General features: G+C 36.9%; 1 protein-coding gene across 14 annotated transcripts in view; it reads right to left on the bottom strand.

Annotated features, from left to right (window-relative positions):
* Nucleotides 1-2,723: 2,723 nt before the first annotated feature.
* RAP1A (RAP1A, member of RAS oncogene family) overlaps nt 2,724-17,194 on the bottom strand; it is a 96,851-nt gene continuing 82,380 nt past the window's right edge. For all 14 annotated transcript variants that reach the window (XM_063625681.1, XM_063625675.1, XM_063625682.1 and 11 more), the window contains 4 exons: nt 12,402-12,542; nt 11,395-11,538; nt 6,586-6,701; nt 2,724-3,409 (listed from right to left, as the gene is read on the bottom strand). In XM_063625681.1, the coding sequence (XP_063481751.1) occupies nt 6,615-6,701; nt 11,395-11,538; nt 12,402-12,542 (372 nt within the window). In that variant the 3' untranslated portion in view covers nt 2,724-3,409; nt 6,586-6,614. The remainder of the gene's footprint in view (nt 3,410-6,585; nt 6,702-11,394; nt 11,539-12,401; nt 12,543-17,194) is intronic.

Here is a 17,194-nt window from a genome sequence, read left to right as displayed (position 1 = left end):
AAACTGGCCATGTCCAGGAAATGTAGAATGTCTTATTACTATTCTTCTATGAGAAAAATGTTCCAAGCCTGTTTTAATAAAGTTGGCAATAAAGATCATTATTTTCTGTAAGTATTAACTTTTCCAAGTACATTATAACCTCAAAGAAGAGGATTATTTCAGTGAGGAGTAAATGGTGGCCATTTATGATGGCAAATCAAGGTGCCGAACACAGATTAGTTCAGAGTTGTAGGGAGAAGAGAGTAACACACCAACATCCATATTTCGCCAAAAGTTCTTAAGATAATTACCCATGTAGCTGCAGTTCAGAAAACTATGGTGTTATTCATATCTTTGATGAACTGTAGTATCTTCCCTGCCCAATTAGATTGTAAGCTCTTGAGAGAGTGTCTCTATGCCTTTCTGTGAACCACGCAGTGTTCGTGTACTAGGACTTAAACAGTTACTTCAATGCTTATGAAAGTATTAACCAGGCCAGGTGCGGTGGCTCACGCCTGTAATCCCAGCACTTTCGGAGGCTGAGAGGGGTGGATCACGAAGTCAGGAGTTCAAGACCAGCCTGGCCAACATGATGAAACCCCGTCTCTACTAAAAATACAAAAATTAGCTGGGCGTGGTGGTGGGTGCCTGTAATCCTAGCTACTTGGAAAACTGAGGCAGGAGAATTGTTTGAACCCAGGAGGCAGAGGTTGCAGTGAGCAGAGACTGAGCGATTGCACTCTAGCCTGGGCGACAGGGCGAGACTCCATCTCAAAAAAAAAAAAAAAAGTATTAACCGATGTTGAAGCTCCCCCTGGTGGAGGGTAAGATTACAGCTGGATTGTGTATTTACTGTTAATTTCTAAAAGTAGACTGTTCAGGGATACCAACAAGCCATTACAGCAAACTATGAACTATGGCATCAAGCCTCCTTAAATTCTGTGTCACTCATATAACCAAAGTCATTATACTTTAAATAGCCACACGTACTAATACGAAATCAGTTTCTAGATATTTATCATTTGACATTCCTACAATATCCTAGAAACTCTTTTGATTTTTCAGCTATTTTCAGGTACGCTTCCCTTTGGAACCAAGACTAAGGAGTTCACATTAGGACAATATAAAAACACACCTATCTCACTTCCTAACAGGATACCTTTTCATCCTGCTCAGCAACCACAGATTTCCTTGCACATCTGACTTCAGCTGGTCCTGCTCTGCATATCACTGTGTGCTAGAAAGGCGTTTTTCTTGACAGTTCCACCTTTAACCCAAGTGGACTGTATAAGATATGACTAAGGAATCTAATAACTATCATCTTTCTCTACCACATTCTAAAACAGAAGACACTGAGTTTATGCTACCAGTCAAGCAGACTGAGACTTGGAGTCTTATTAAATGACTTCTATTTAATCTGTTAAATAACTACACAATAGATGTGACAAGGTAGTATTTAGAAAATTTTACTGGTTGATGAGATGTCTGTCTATGATCTTAAGTTTAAAGAAATGTTTGAGAGGTGTTTTAAAGCAGAATGACTTTAGAGGACCTTAAAATAAAAGATGCCACCCTAACCTGACGACTGGCCCTAATACTTCATTAAAGTTCACTATAGTTTTGGCCCCTCAATCCCAGACATATGCATAATTGGATGAGTGGAAGGGAAGTGTTAGGTAACTAAGTTTATTCGAAACAAAAACAAAAACACAAACAAAAAAAATTTCCATTGCTTTAAAAACAATACTTTAACATTTTCTCAGGTTGGTCAAAGCTTAACATCTGAAACCTGATTTTAAACTTTCAGTTTAGTAAGTGACAGGCTGACCACATGCCTGGAAAATCTCAGCAAGGCATGAACACTTCTTCATACCTAGTTGCAAAGAGACAGTATCTAGAGATCCCTGAGCAATGACTTAGACTTTCTGGGACTGGTCTCCTCCTTAATATTTGAGGACAAGGCACAGGGTTTTCTAAGCTTGTTTCTTTCCTTTTCCAGAACTTAATTGGCTAACAAGCTTTTTGTTCTACCTCTCTTTATAGAGACTACATAAGTAGTATCACCCTGGCTCCATGTCTTACTTAAGCCCTATCTTTTGTAAAGAGAAAATAACTGGGAAGGAAAAGAAAAAGCACCACTATATAGGAAGCTACAATTTTAACTTAGCAATCTCTTCCATATTACTACTACCATACTATTTCATAAGTAGTTTAAGCAAAAGTAACACACTCCTTTTATGTGTTTTAACTTTCTCTCACTTCTCTCAAATTCTTCAATCTATTATAAAGCAAGTTTGAAATTTTTCACATAACACTTCATTGGTGGACTCACACCCAACAAATTAACAATGCAAAAGGATTCCCTTGACGAAATTACAAGCTGTGGAAGATCTGAAATAGTAAAAGTTAAACCCTGATACAGTATTAAACTTATCTTTTTACATATAAAAATAATATACAGTGGGATTTTTATTCAATAAGATACAATCTTTAAGATCAAGAGAGAATATACAAAACTATTCTATGTTGTCTGATGTATTTTACTGTATAGTAGGAATAAATATATTTAGAACAGAAAGTGCGAGGTCTGTTCCTAGAGAAATCACCAGTTACTTAGTATAGTTTAAAGCCAGTGTTCTGCAGATACTAGGCAGAAAGGAGCTACTGTCGCATTTAAAACAATGTGGTCATTATAAAATAAAGGCCTTAAATCTATAAACAATAACAAAAACACACAAACCAAATGAAAATGTACTAAAATTTAATCATCCATAAAAGCTGTAATTTAATCTGACAGTAAAACACAAGAAGCAATATTAGAGTTGGTTTAGTATATTATATATTTTAGCTTTGAAAGCCATAGAAATCAGTTATCCCAGTTTTTTTCCTATAAAAGATCCATTTTTCCAAAGCATTATGCACAAACAATTTTAATTAGAATATAATGACAGATGATATTCCATACTTTTTTAAATATAAAATGAAAATGACTCAAAAAAGTTACCTGCTGCAATGAGTTTGAGGGGACATTTCATAATCAATATCATTACAGATATAAAGTGTAATGGTTCAACTTTTTAGTGCTTGATAGGGAGGAATCATGATAAAAAGGTCAATATGAAATCATTTGATTATAGTAGCAATATCTAACATTTGAAATGCATCCATGCTCTTTTGTATAATCATGTTAGAGTCAAGTATATTTTCACATCTGTTATAACTGCTATTGCAAAGGAGAAATACTATTGTCTTATTTTCCAAGAGATATACACAGAGCAATTTTTTTCTCCAGGGAACTTGTGCAAACCAATATAAGATCTAAATTCTTCACATAATATATAAAACAGGAGAAGCCTCTTCAGATTTTTTATTTTTGAAGTCTGGAATGCTGGCACTTTCCAATTAGGCAACAGTTCTTCATTCCTGTAATCTAAGACATTGGATACAGATATACATATATGTATGGTTAATCTCTTGATGTCAGAAAATGGTACTAAACAAGCAGGTATTCAATAAAATTTAAAAATAACGATTTTAGCTGATCATAACTTGAGAACTAAATTATGCTAAACAGCTACAGTAACAGTGCTATTTTAAATTCCCTTTAAAAATGTTTTAAAAAATCAAAAATAGAAGTTTACAAGAGAGGAGTCTATAATTGATCAATCTGAATTATCCTCAGTTATACTTAGTTATACTCAATTATATTTAGTGTTTCCCTTTACATCTGGCAATCCTGTCTGTACAGAGGGACAATTATATTTTTATTCTATCTCATTACCATCTTATTTCTACTTTCCTTTTTTACTAAAGGACACCTGCCTCCATAAACTTTCCATAAGACATTCTTTATTCAAGCATTTTATGATTATATATTAGAATTACCATTTCTAATACAGGTTAAGGCAAGGGATGATACAGAAAGAGCTAATCCCCATAGTCAAGAGCAGAAGAATCAAAGTTAGTCTTATTTTCAACAGACAAGAATTAGGTAAAAGGAAGAATCCAGATGATGAATTTCTCTCAGATGTCTTTAAAACTGGGACATATAAAAAGGAGAATAACATGATTCAATACAATTTTGCCTAAAGGCTATGGACTAGATAAGCTGCCCTCAGAGTTCATGTACTCTTACTAAAAATGTTTATAATTTCTATTTAGATCTATCCTGTATCTCAGTACTTTTAAAAGTACAGGAACAACATGGCACTTCAAGTCTATAATCACAGTAAAATGTACGCAAAGTAGTCTGATTGCTAAGCCACCTATTATTTGGTATTATCAAACATCCACAGAGATCTTGGATGACTTACTAAGTAAACTTTATTACACATCAGAGTCTAAGAATTTATGCAAGCAGGAGTAAAGTCTTATTCCAGATCTAGGTCAAGATTTATCTTCTCTAAGGTAAAACTCACAAGGGACTGTCACATTGTTGGGTGTGTATAAATGAATTTTAAAAATCATAATAGGCCAGGAGATGGCACCTCTTCCTTTAACATAAGCTAAAAGGATATTTTGTGAGAACTGGAAATTAAACTAGGGCCAGCCATGGTAATGAGCTGTCAATGAGCCAGTCAACTATAAGAGAGTTAAATAATATAGTATTTAAAAACTGGAACTGGAGTCTTCATTTTCTCTATCTTTGCACCTTTACCTAAACAAACACATACACCAGTAATCTTAATAATCACTTTCAGGGAACTGATGATTTAAAGTTATTGAATCAAGGCCAGGTGCAGTGGCTCACGCCTGTAATCCCAGCACTTTGGGAGGTCGAGGCAGGTAGATCGGATCACCTGAGGTCAGGAGTTTGAGACCAGCCAGGCCAATGTGGTGAAACCTCGTCTGTACTAAAAATACAAAAATTAGCCGGGCATGGTGGTGCACACCTGAAGTCCCAGCTACTCGGGAGGTTGAGGCAGGAGAAATCGCTTGAACCCAGGGAGGCAGAGGTTGCAGTGAGCGGAGTGCGCCACTGCACTCCAGCCTGGGTGACAGGGTGAGACTCCGTCTCAAAACAAAGAAAAAAAGTTATTGAATTAAGATTTCCTTAAAAGCCTAAAGCAAACATTAGCCAGATGCTGTCTTTCCTAAATCTGACTACCAGAGATAATCCCTAGGCCCTTTTCTCCTTTCTGCCCATTTTTCCTCTATGTACCTTCATTTAAAAAAGGAACTACAATTACTCAGGTGTTTCCCTTACTAGAGAGATTCCTATCTCTAAGGAAGCACATAGTAGTTAACTGGGAGCCCTTAAGGGATAATCTACTAAATGGACCAAGAGACTTACAAGAGTTAGTGTAACCAACTTTCCAGTGGGACCAGTTTACTCCAACTGGAGACCAAGTTTAGTAATAATCATGTAATAAGCATCAAATTATGTAATAAATCCACTCCATGAAAATAATCTTTTATGGTATTATTTATAGAATTGATTAAGTAGAAACCTTCAGGGGATTTAAATACAATACAAATTAAAGAAAAAAGTCCCCATAGATCCTAGTTTCCCACTTGATAGTCAGCTTAAATGCTGTCATAAATTTCTTTCCAATGGGGTCACTTAGTGGAAACTAAAATGGTAAAGTCAACTAATACTTAGAAGCCTAAATAGAAAACCTTTATTTGAAAGAAGTTGACTCATACCAGAGAGGGAAATGACTACCAGAATTACACTGATACACCACCACACATCCCCTGGAATGGGTCAAGTTAAGAAGACTGACAATATCAATTTTGGGGAGGATGCAGAACTCAAAAACCGTTGCAGGGTGTGTAAACTGGTACAGCCACTTTGAAAAACTTTTTAGCAGTATCTACTAAAGCTGTCCATATGTATAGTATATGATCTGGTCATTCCATTCTTAGATATGTACCCAACAGAAATGCATGTACATGTGCACAAAGACATACAGGAATGTGCACAGAATTATTCATACTAATTCCCCCAAAGAAAGAACTTAAATGAACACCAACAGCAGAATACATAAACGTACTGCCAGTACTGTCATGCAATAAAAATGAACTATTGCTACATTTAACATAAATAATTCTCAAAAACATATTTTGGAGTGCAAGAAGCCAGACACAGAAAAATACACTACGTTTTTGTTTATGTAAAGTTCAAAGAGATGCAAAACTAATCCATGGAGTTAGAAATCAGGGCAGAGTTTTAATTTAATTTGGGGAAGGGTGACTCTTGTTATATACGGGTATGTCACCTTGGGATAATTCACCAAATGTGCACTTAAACTTTTTATTTCAGAGCAACTACTGTTTCACTTCAATTAAGAATGAATTTGAGAGTCATCTAGGAAGGCGTTCTATTCATTCAACCACTATTTTTTAAAACTCAACTCTGTATCAGGCACTGGGGACACAGTGGCAAGAAAAAACAGACATGGTCCTTGCTGTCAGAGAGCTTAGAATCTCAAGGGGAGTAGGCAAGTTATCCAACAGATGACTGTACCTACAAGTTATATATCACATTTACAAGTTACAGAAGCTTAGAAATACCATAACAGATGAAATGGGAAGTAGCTAAAGTCTGGAAAAAGCCAAAATAGGAGGATGAGAAAGGCACTTGTTCTGCTTTTAGCATCTTACCTGGCTCAGAGCTGCTGCTGACTATGGTCCTAGAGCAGCAGACATGATTTCTTTTTAGGCTTCTTCTTTTCCACTGGTGTTTTCCTATTTATCTGTCTGACCAGGTCATAAAATATCTAAGTAAAAACAAGAAAAAAAGTAGTTACTCAACCAATTTTTGAGACTTTGTTCCACAAAACAATTCTGGTAAGTACTATTCTGGTCTTAGATCTGCATTCTGCTTCTTTCTTTTAAAGTCAGGTTTGTTAGAAGGCTCTGCTGACTTTCAATCAGGGCAGAAAGCAAGACTTACCTATTTCTAATGAAGGAAATGCCCTTGCTCCCAGATATTCGACATCAAATCAAGAAAAAGAACTGGTAGTGAAAAATAGTGAAAACTCCAAACCTATGGAAAAGTTGCAAAAATAGTACCAACAACTTCGGTTCTATTCTTCCCAGATTCACCAATTAGTAACATTTTGCCACTTTTACTACACACACATACACACACATGCGCGCACACACACACTTTCTGAATCATCTGAGAGTAGACCTTAACTATTAAGTCCTTTAACAGTTAAGTTGTTCCTAAGAACGAGGATATTCTCTTACATAAACACATTATAGTTATTGCACTTGAGACATTTAAGGATTGACACACTATTTTGTATAACTACAGAGCAAATTCCAATTTTGTCAATTGCCCCAATAATGTACTTTATAGTAACTTTCCCCTCCAAGGACAGGATCCATTCAGGATCACACATTGCATTTTATTTCCTCTCACTTTAGTTTTTAAAAATCTGGAACAGTTCTTTGGCCTTTGCCTTTCAGGACATTGTCATTTCTGAAAAATAAAGGCTAGTAACTTCCCTCGCTTTGGGTTTATCTGAGGTTTTCTCATGATTAGATTCAGGTTATATACATTTTTGTCTAAAATAGGACAAAAGAGATACTGTCTCCCTTTGAAGGTATCACATGCAGACGCACATGATTTTTGTTTGCCTTTGATGTTAATTTTGGTTAAAGTAAAAAATAGAAAAAGTCTGCTAATCCTTGATTTGAAGTAACAAATATTTGTGGTTTTTAGTTTGTTTGTTTTGTTTTGAGACAGAGTCTCGCTCTGTCACCCAGGCTGGAGTGCAGTGGTGCAATCTTGGCTCACTGCAACTTCCACTTCCCAGGCTCAAGCAATCCTTCCATCTCAGCCTCCCGAACAGCTGTGAACTACAGCGTGCACCACGACACCCAGCTAATTTTTGTATTTTTCGTAGAGACAAGGGTTTTGCAATGTTGCCCAGGCTGGTCTCAGACATCTGAGGTCAAGTGATCTGGCTGCCTCGGCCTCCCAAAGTGCTAAGATTTTAGGTGTGAGCCACTGCGCCCAGCCCAAATAATGTTTGTTAATAAATCTTGTGGACTCATTTTTGGATGAAAAGTGCAAAGTATCAAAGACAAAAATACAATGCTACTTATCTCATAAAAGCAGACTATTTTAATTCTGATGCCAAGGTATTAAAACACAAAATAGATAAGCTTTGCTATGAAATACAACACTTACTAACGATTTGGAATAAAAACAAGTATCACAGAAGTCCCTTATTGATACTAATCTGGAATAAATAGTTCTTTGCAGAAGTATATTAAAAAACGGACTGGCTTTAAGGAGCATTACAGGGACAACTGGTAAAATCTGAATATATACCAAACGCAGACTGTGTCATCAATTTTTAGGATTCTAATCATTGTGCTGTGGTTGTGTAAGACAATGTCTTTGATCTGAGGATACATACACTAAAATATTTAGGGGTAAAGAAGTGTAATTTCTGTAAACAAGTGGCAACATTTTAATAATGGGTGAATCTGATGAAGGGTAAACAAATTCTTTTTTATTGTTCTTACATCTTTTGAGTACATTTTAAGAGTAAAATATTTTTAAATTATCGGTCTACATGTATTTTAAGATAGATGGTAAATAATTATATTTCTTTAAAATGATAATTACCTATTTACTTTTTTAAATGGTCCAGACTACAAGACTAAATTAACTGTTAAAAAGAAAAAAAAACCTGAATGATTTATCCAAAAGCTATGCAAGTGACTCATTTAAATTCTTTTCTTTCTGCTCCATTCTTCCCATTCCCATCCTCTTCAAATCATTTAACTCTCTGTCATCTTATTTCTAAAAAAAGTCTGAAAACAGAATTTATAAACAAAATTGTAGTTTGTTTTGCAACTCCGAAGTCCAAGTTGTTTCAAAACTCTGAAAACTTCAAGAACTCAATGTGCTTAAGCCACAAATGAGCTTTCATTAGCTCCCTATACTCAATGCATAAGCTATAAGATAAAAAAATAATAAAACTAAAACAGTAAGTTAATAAAAATTACAAGTAGTTTCTATTTCAGTTTCTTCATACTAACCAGTTTCTGGTTTCTGGTACTATACAGAAAGGTAACTAATGTTTGTAGTATTATTCTAAATTATTTCTTTGGAAAACATTGCCTACCTCACAGCAGCAGATGGTTCAGTGATGAGGGCAAGTTCGAACTATAATATTTGGTTAGAAATGCTGAAAGGCCCCAGCCTAGGTTCTTCCTCATCTCTCTGAACTATAGAAAAATCTAAAGGGAACACAGAATAGAGTTTCTCAATCCCTCTCCCATTCCTAAATTGGAATGTCTTGATTCCAATTACTATTCCAGCCTCTGCAAAGAACAATTAATTCTTGATTAAGACTACTGTGATTCTGGCATAGCCATATACTACTTTAAGAACATTGCAAAGTGGTGTGAATAAGAGTTTTTTAAAAATTATATATATAAATATATATATATATATAAAATTATATATATATATGAATGAATTAGGGGGCTCTTTAGCCAAGCAGTATGTCCTTGTGTCTGTTTTCAAATTTAAGGCCAAGAGGTGAATTTTTGAAAGTATCTATACTTCAGGCATCCAAAAATCACAAAAAAATTTACAAGGCAAAAGTTGTGTGAGGAACTATTAACTACCAAAGAAATCCTGTAGCTGGATTATCGGGTTATAAAGAGAAAAATATTAAAAAGAAACTCAAATTATCTGCTCCATTCTCCCCACTTCCAAGAACTGGGCATAAAGTTTGTATGTTTTCCAAAAAGTAAAGATTCTTGAGATGGCTAATGCATTTCATTTTATGGTTTTTCTATGTTTGTTTTTATAAACCCTCGTTTATAAACTCTCTGCTTTAACAAGACTGCTACGAAAAAGTATCTCTGCTGCATTGGAAACTAATCCAGAGGAAGTTTAATAGCATCTAGGTTCTCACAAACATGTAGTATACTGTCCTCTGGCTCCCAAAGGGAGAAGTCCTATGCACTGGACCCAGGCCCAACCCAGCCCCACCGGAGCCTGGAGTCTGATGAACTTGGTTGGTGGGTCTCATGGAGGTAAGGACAAGGACAGCAAGGAACCACATCCCGTAAGGCCAATTATCTTGTAGATAGTGACCTCATGTCACTGTTCTGCCAGCCAAACACACTCACAATTTCTAACACATTCTTTATCAAAATCACTTTTTTTCTTTAATTATTGCTGGAAGATTTGTTCCCCCAGTAGGATGCAAACTTCTTCAGGGCAGGAAGTGTCTGTCTGAGTGACTGTTACCTGAGGGCCTGACACAGTGCCAGACACACAATAGTCAATAAATATTTGCTGAATAAATACAATTTATAAATTTCTTGTTTTTATGTACTTGTTAAAAATGGTTTCACATAAAAAAGCAAGCTTTGGCATTCTTGATTATCTGTAAAATACAGAAGTTGAAGCAAGCTTAATTTTTTTTACCTGCCAGGTGTTTAAAGTAACCTGGTCATTTTTAAAAGTCAGATAATAGTCTATAAGCATAATATTAGTCACGAAAAAGTGGCCAGCAGAACCACAGGCCAGAGACAATAGCAAGCAAAAACAGAGGACTCATAACTTAACCCACTCTCACTCTCACCTATGTAGTTAAGTGATCTGAATTCTGACTGATTACCTGTAATGCTACAAATGGCAAATGCAACGGCAGGAAAGCAGCCCATTCTGTTTTGTTTCTATTTCTTTGAAAGGCTTATGGTAAGGTTAACAAAAGCAAGGGAACTTTTTAAGGTTGACTGGTGGGGACAGTTGGAAATTGCTCTAAATTTTTAGGGGCCCAGTAAACTAGTAAACTGTTGGCCCTTTACACCCAGGCATGCAGCTTATTTGCTAAGTATTCTTGTCCACAGCTGTTTTCAAGATAGTGGAGTGCTTAATCCAGTGACCCCACCCCCATGCCCCGCACAAAAGCCTTGTGCATCAGCTGTATCAGGCCTAAAGGACTGAGTGAATTCCAGGTACATGTCCATACTCACACAGATTACCCACTTATGAGTCATGCACCAAAGGTGATGTAAGACTCAGAACACAATTCTGTGATATCCATGAAAACATATTATTTTCCAACTTGACTTTACAACCTATTTATATGCATTTGGATAAATAATTATTACAATATAAGGGTGATGTAACAATTTTTACACACCACTTTATCGCATATCACTTAGAGGCTTAGCAGGATTTTATACACATTCTTTAATTTTAGCGTCCTCTTTTACAATAAGGTAAATTTAAGTATCCTCATACAGTCATCAAAGTGACCTTACGTAAGCTAAAAAATACAGTTTCTAGGAATTACTTAGTGTTTCCTATAAAATTATAGAATCAAGATTGCTTAAAAGATAAAAATTTTTTCTTAAAAGTCTGGCTGTTAACTTAAAGCAAACTAAAAAGGCACTTGTTTGTGCTGCCCAGCAGTTGTAGGTTACCTCATTAACATTGATCTTTGACTTTGCAGAAGATTCTAAAAAGGCACAGTTACACCACTGTCTTGCTAAATTCTGGCCCTGCTCTTTGCCAACTACTCGCTCATCTTCCAGGTCACATTTATTGCCAACCAAAATCATTGGAACCTGTGGGAAGAAAAAAACATAAAATGAACAATAACATACTCATTACTTAGCCTTTTAAAAAAATAAATAAGCAATTATCTGCCACCAACTGAAATGCATTAGTTGGGACCGCAAGCTTCATCAAATACTAACGAAAGTATATGTTGAGGGGAAGAGGCAACGGAAGAAGGAAGAGATAAAAAAAAAAAAAAATGGAAGAGATCCTACTACATAGATATGCTAGATTATTTTAAGAATATAATCCTGGCTAGGCACAATGGTTCATGCCTGTAATCCCAGGGAGGCTGAGGTAGGAGGACTGCTTGAGCTCAGGAGCCTGAGACAAGCCTGGGTAAAATAGTGAGACCTGGTCTCTACTAAAAAATTCAAAAACAACCAGCCAGGCAGGGTGGCACACACCTGTAGTCTCAACTACTCAGGGGATTGAGGTGGGAAGATCACTTGAGCCCAGGAGGTAGACTGTGATGTGTGAATTATACCAATGGAATTTTAGAAATAAAAACACACCACTATGGATCTTAATAATGTTCTTTGAACACTGTTTCTGACATAACTACCACCTTTCAAAGCTCAACTCGGGTCCTACTTCTATGAAGTACTCTTTGGCTCCTCTTTTTCCTCTAAAGCACTTTTTAGCCTGTAGCACAATGAGTACTTTATCATATATGTCCTCATTTTCTAAACATCTCACCACATAATTTCGAGGTTAATTTTGAAAGTTAAAATTTTTTTTTTGGTCACAGGGGCTCTTTTGGGCATGTGGTAGATAACTTCCAAATCCTCTACTGATAGAGAAAACAGGCACTTTTTTATTTGGCCACAGAGAGATGGCATAACATCTTACAGAGAGAAAAAATACTTACATCTTCCGTGTCCTTAACCCGTAAAATCTGTTCCCTCAGGTCCTGTAAGTCGTTAAACGTGGACTGAGCTGTAATAGAATATACTAGTGCAAAACCTTGGCCGTTCTTCATATACAAATCCCTCATTGCTGTAAATTGCTCCTATGATTAAAAAAATATGCAATTATAAATATATAAATTTCTTGAATGTATACTGCAACAATTTAAAACAGCATAATTACAAGTGAGCGACATTTTTTATTACTTGCTATCCTGACAGAAAACAAGACATAATACAAGTTGCTAGCAACTCTGAGGTGACTAGAAACAATGACAGTAAACTGTAGAATTAAAAAGGAATTCTTAACCACTTTAATTTGCTTTTGTGTGATTTAGAACTGTACATAATTTTTTAGAAACAGATCTTTTGATCCTAAATAATTTTATTTGCAAATTTATGACACAACTACTTCCCAAGTTCTAACAATCTGAGGTATAAGTCCAATACTAAACTATGACTTAATCATCCAGAATCAATATCTCTACTGGCAGATTTTATCATCTTTCTTTTTCTATTCCCATGGCATAGCAAGATTTTTATCATCTTGACAGTCAATAAACTCTTTATAACATCACACTCTGGGGACTGTTGTGGGTTGGGGGGGGGGAGGAGGGACAGCATTAGGAGATATACCTAATGCTAAATGACGAGTTAATGGGTGCAGCAAACCAACACGGCACATGGATACATATGTAACAAACCTGCACATTGTGCACATGTACCCTAAAACCTAAAGTATAATAATAATAAAAAAAAGAAACTGCAAATGTACAAATAAAAATTATCTTAGGGACATGAAAAAAAAAGAAATAAATTGCTTTTCTTTATAAATTAAAAAAAAAAAAAAGAGCTTGTTAATGGTCGGGGGCAATGACTCACACCTGTAATCCCAACACTTTGGAAGGCCAAGGCAGGTGGATCACCCCAGGTCAGGAGTTCGAGACTAGCCTGGCCAACATGGTGAAACCCCACCTCTACTAAAAACACAAAATTAGCCGGGCGTAGTGGTGCACACCTGTAGTCCCAGCTACTTGGTAGGCTGAGGAAGGAGAATCACTTGAACCCGGGAGGTGGAGGTTGCAGTGAGCCAAGATTGTACCACTGCACTCAAGCCTGGGCAACAAGAGTGAAACTCTGTCTCGGAAAAAAAAAAAGAGCTTGTTCATGTATTTTCATTTTCCCCCTCATTCCAAACCTTTAGAAAAGATTTGAGAATAGTGCAATGACTATCTATCCCCTTTAGTTAAATTTACTAATTGTTAACATTTAGTTACTGAGCTTTAGTCATGCCAAATTAAAATTATTTAATTTTAAACTTCCTTTTATTTGGTGACAATCATTACCTTATGTTGTAACTACAGAGGTTAATACAAGACAAAATCTTCTTTTAGAAAAGTTTTGGTATTTTATATATATTATTTTAAAAGCACATATGGCCGAATATTAAAAATGTATGTATCTTGGGTCTTTATATTAAATAACTATACAATTTGGATCTTTTTACCTCTGGATGCATTAAACACAAAAGATAAATCCACAAGGTTTCTTAAGCTTGTTGTACCTTGGCTTCCTTGTTCCCCATGACCACTACCTCTATTTGTCTACTACATCTAAAATAGTTCTGGTTGTTCTACCCTGGCTGATGTACTCTTTCTTGTATTCCAGGGAGTTAGCTATGCTACCACTCAGCCATTTCCCCAGCTTCAAATTCGTCTATGGTGTGCCACAGGAATACGGCTGAGCTTCCTATACTGCTGCCAGTGTATTTTCTGGGAAAGATGTAAAAACTGGAAGTTTCCTGGATTTTTCATTGATAAAGTTTGCATATTCCAGAATTGCACCACTATGGTAACCAATTAAATTCTGCCATTGCCCAAATGTTTATATAATAAATGAGTTTACTTATAAATGTTAAGTGCTACAAATACTAGCAATACTATTTCTATGATGTTCTCTAGAGATCATGGTCTCTGCTTATTAAATCAAAAGAATAAACATACAGGCAACCTGAGTTCTGAAAATCCAGTTTAAGAAAAGTCCTTACAAAAGTGCTGTGGTTGGTGTCCCCCCCATTGAGAATGCCAACCTCCTTCTTAAGGACATTCTACAAGTTTCATCCATTCACAACAAATATCCACTGACATAGCTGTAGCCCTACAGATATGTTAGTGATCATGAGAGGCAAAAATTTCTGCCCTGGAGGAGTGTACACGGAGACAGACAAAAATCAAGTATGCAAGATGGTAATAAATGTTATAGAGAAAAGTAAAGGTGGGGAGTTTATTTTGAGGGTAGGAATATAAAGTTATATTTTAAAAGACTATGCTCAGGGAAGGCCTCACGGGTAACATTTGAGCAACCATGTGAGGGAGGTGAGGGAATAAGCTCTACGGTTATGTGGAGGAAGAGTACCCCAAGCAGAGGAAAGAGCAAATGCAAAGGCCCCAAGGGGAAACATGTCTAAAGTGTATGAGAAGCTGTAAGGAGGCTGGATTCATTGAAACACTGTTAACCTAGTGGGTGAGTATAGGAGGTGGGGCCAGAGAAGGCACAGAGAGAGAGGATTCTCATTTGGACCTTCCAGGGAAATGTAATAAAGACCTGGGCTTTTACTCTGAGTTTAATGCATAATTTAAGCTGAGGAAAACATGATCCGACTTACATTTAAATGGGATTATGATGGTTACTGTGTGGAGAACAATCTGAAGGGGGTGAAGAAGAGAAGCAGGGAGATCAGTTTTGAGGTTACTGAAATTATCCAGCTGAGAGATGACAACTGTTTAGACCAAGATAGTGTCATTAGATTCTAGTGGTGGTAGCTGAGTTCTGGGTAAGTTTTTAAGGTAAAGCCAATAGGGTTTTCTGAGAGTTTGCATGTACACAGAATATAACAAAAAATACAGTCAAAGACGACTCCATGGTTTCAGGCATAACCAACTAAAAGGGTACTATTTACTGAGATGGGAAAGATTGGAAAGACCCAGGTCAGGGAAAGGTTATCAGGAGTTCAGTTTGGACATGTTATGTTTGAGATGCTTATAAGATATACAAAAAGAGATATTGAAGAGGCAGTTAGATATAAGAGCTCGAAGTTCAGAAATGAAATGAGAGATAAGGATATTGTTTGGATGTTTGTCACCTCCAATCCTATGCTGAAATGTAATCCCCAGTGTTGGAGGTGAGGCCTGTGGGAGGTGTTTGGGTCATGGAGGTGGATCCCTCATGAATGGCTTGGTGCTATCCTCACAACCATGAGATATGGTTGTTTAAAAGTGTATGGCATTTCTCGCTCCCTCTTTGCTCTTGCCATGTAAGACACCTACTCCCCTTTGCCTTTCACTATGATTGTAAGCTTCCTGAGGTGTTCACCAGAAGCAGATGCTGGAGCTATGCTTGTATAGCCTGCAGAACCATGAGCCAATTAAACCTCTTTTCTTCATAAATTATCCAGCCTCGGGTATTTTTTTTTTTGAGACGGAGTCTCGCTCTGTCACCCAGGCTGGAGTGCAGTGGCACGATCTTGGCTCACTGCAAGCTCTGCCTCCCGGGTTCACACCATTCTCCTGCCTCAGCCTCTCCGAGTAGCTGGGACTACAGGTGCCCACCACCACGCCTGGCTAATTTTTTTGTATTTTTAGTAGAGACGGGGTTTCACCGTGGTCTCGATCTCCTGACCTCATGATCCGCCCGCCTCGGCCCCCAAAGTGCTGGGATTACAAGCGTGAGCCACCGCGCCCGGCCAGGTATTTCTTTATAATAATGTAAACGGCCTAATACAGACAGAGTTACAAAGTTATACTTATCAGCATACAGATTATATTTAAAACCAAGCAACTAAAGATCTCCAAAGCAGTGTTGTTAGGAAAGAGAAGTGCAAGTATTGAACCCTGAGGTCCTCCAACATTAAGAGGTAGGGGAGATAAAGAGGAATTAGGAAAGGAGACTTAGGAGTAACCAATGAGACAGAGGAAATCAGGCAAGTATTGCTTCTTGGAAGCCAAATGAATAAAGGTTTTACATTAGAAAGCAATGATAAACTGAGTCAAAGGCCGCTGAAAAGTCACGGGAGTTGAGGATATATTCAAGAGAATTATAAACGATGGACCGTGGACCTGCTATATGCAGAGGGGGTTGAAGATATAAGGGATAATAAAAAGATGTTAGGATAAAGGGACTACAGGTTGTAATGAAGTTGAAGGGCACTAAAGGAAATGAGATGGCCTGGGTGCAGTGGCTCACACCTGTTATCCCAGCACTTTGGGAGGCCAAAGACAGGAGGATCCCTTGAGTCCAGGAGTTCAACACTAGCTTGGACAATATAGTGAGCCCCTCTCTCTATAAAAAATTAAAAAAAAAAAAAAAAAGCTAGGTGTGGTGGTATGCACCTGCAGTAGCACCAGCTCCTCAGGAGGTTATGGTGGGAGGATTTCTTGACCCCGGGAGGTTGAAGCTGCAGTGATCTGTGTTCACACCACTGCACTCCAGCCTAGGTGACAGAGAGAGACCCTGTTTCAAAAAAAAAAAAAAAAAAAAAAAAAGGAAGTGAGATGGATAAAGAAAAAAGTAGTGAGTAGTGGAGGATAAGATGCTTGGAAATTAGATTAGGGAGGTATTATAGTTACTGGTAATCACACAGCCTAGAGTAAAACCATGGTATGAATGCCTTAAAGGTAGGATGGACATCAAGGAAATGACAGGCCAAGCCAGGGTAGTAAATCATCTATAATATCCATATAGATTCTATATGGATAGT

Source organism: Symphalangus syndactylus, chromosome 12 (genome assembly GCF_028878055.3).
Source record: "Symphalangus syndactylus isolate Jambi chromosome 12, NHGRI_mSymSyn1-v2.1_pri, whole genome shotgun sequence".
In the NCBI taxonomy this organism is placed as follows: Eukaryota; Metazoa; Chordata; class Mammalia; order Primates; family Hylobatidae; genus Symphalangus; species Symphalangus syndactylus.
Note: the sequence above shows the minus strand (reverse complement) of the source record. Positions and strands in the feature narration are given on the sequence as shown.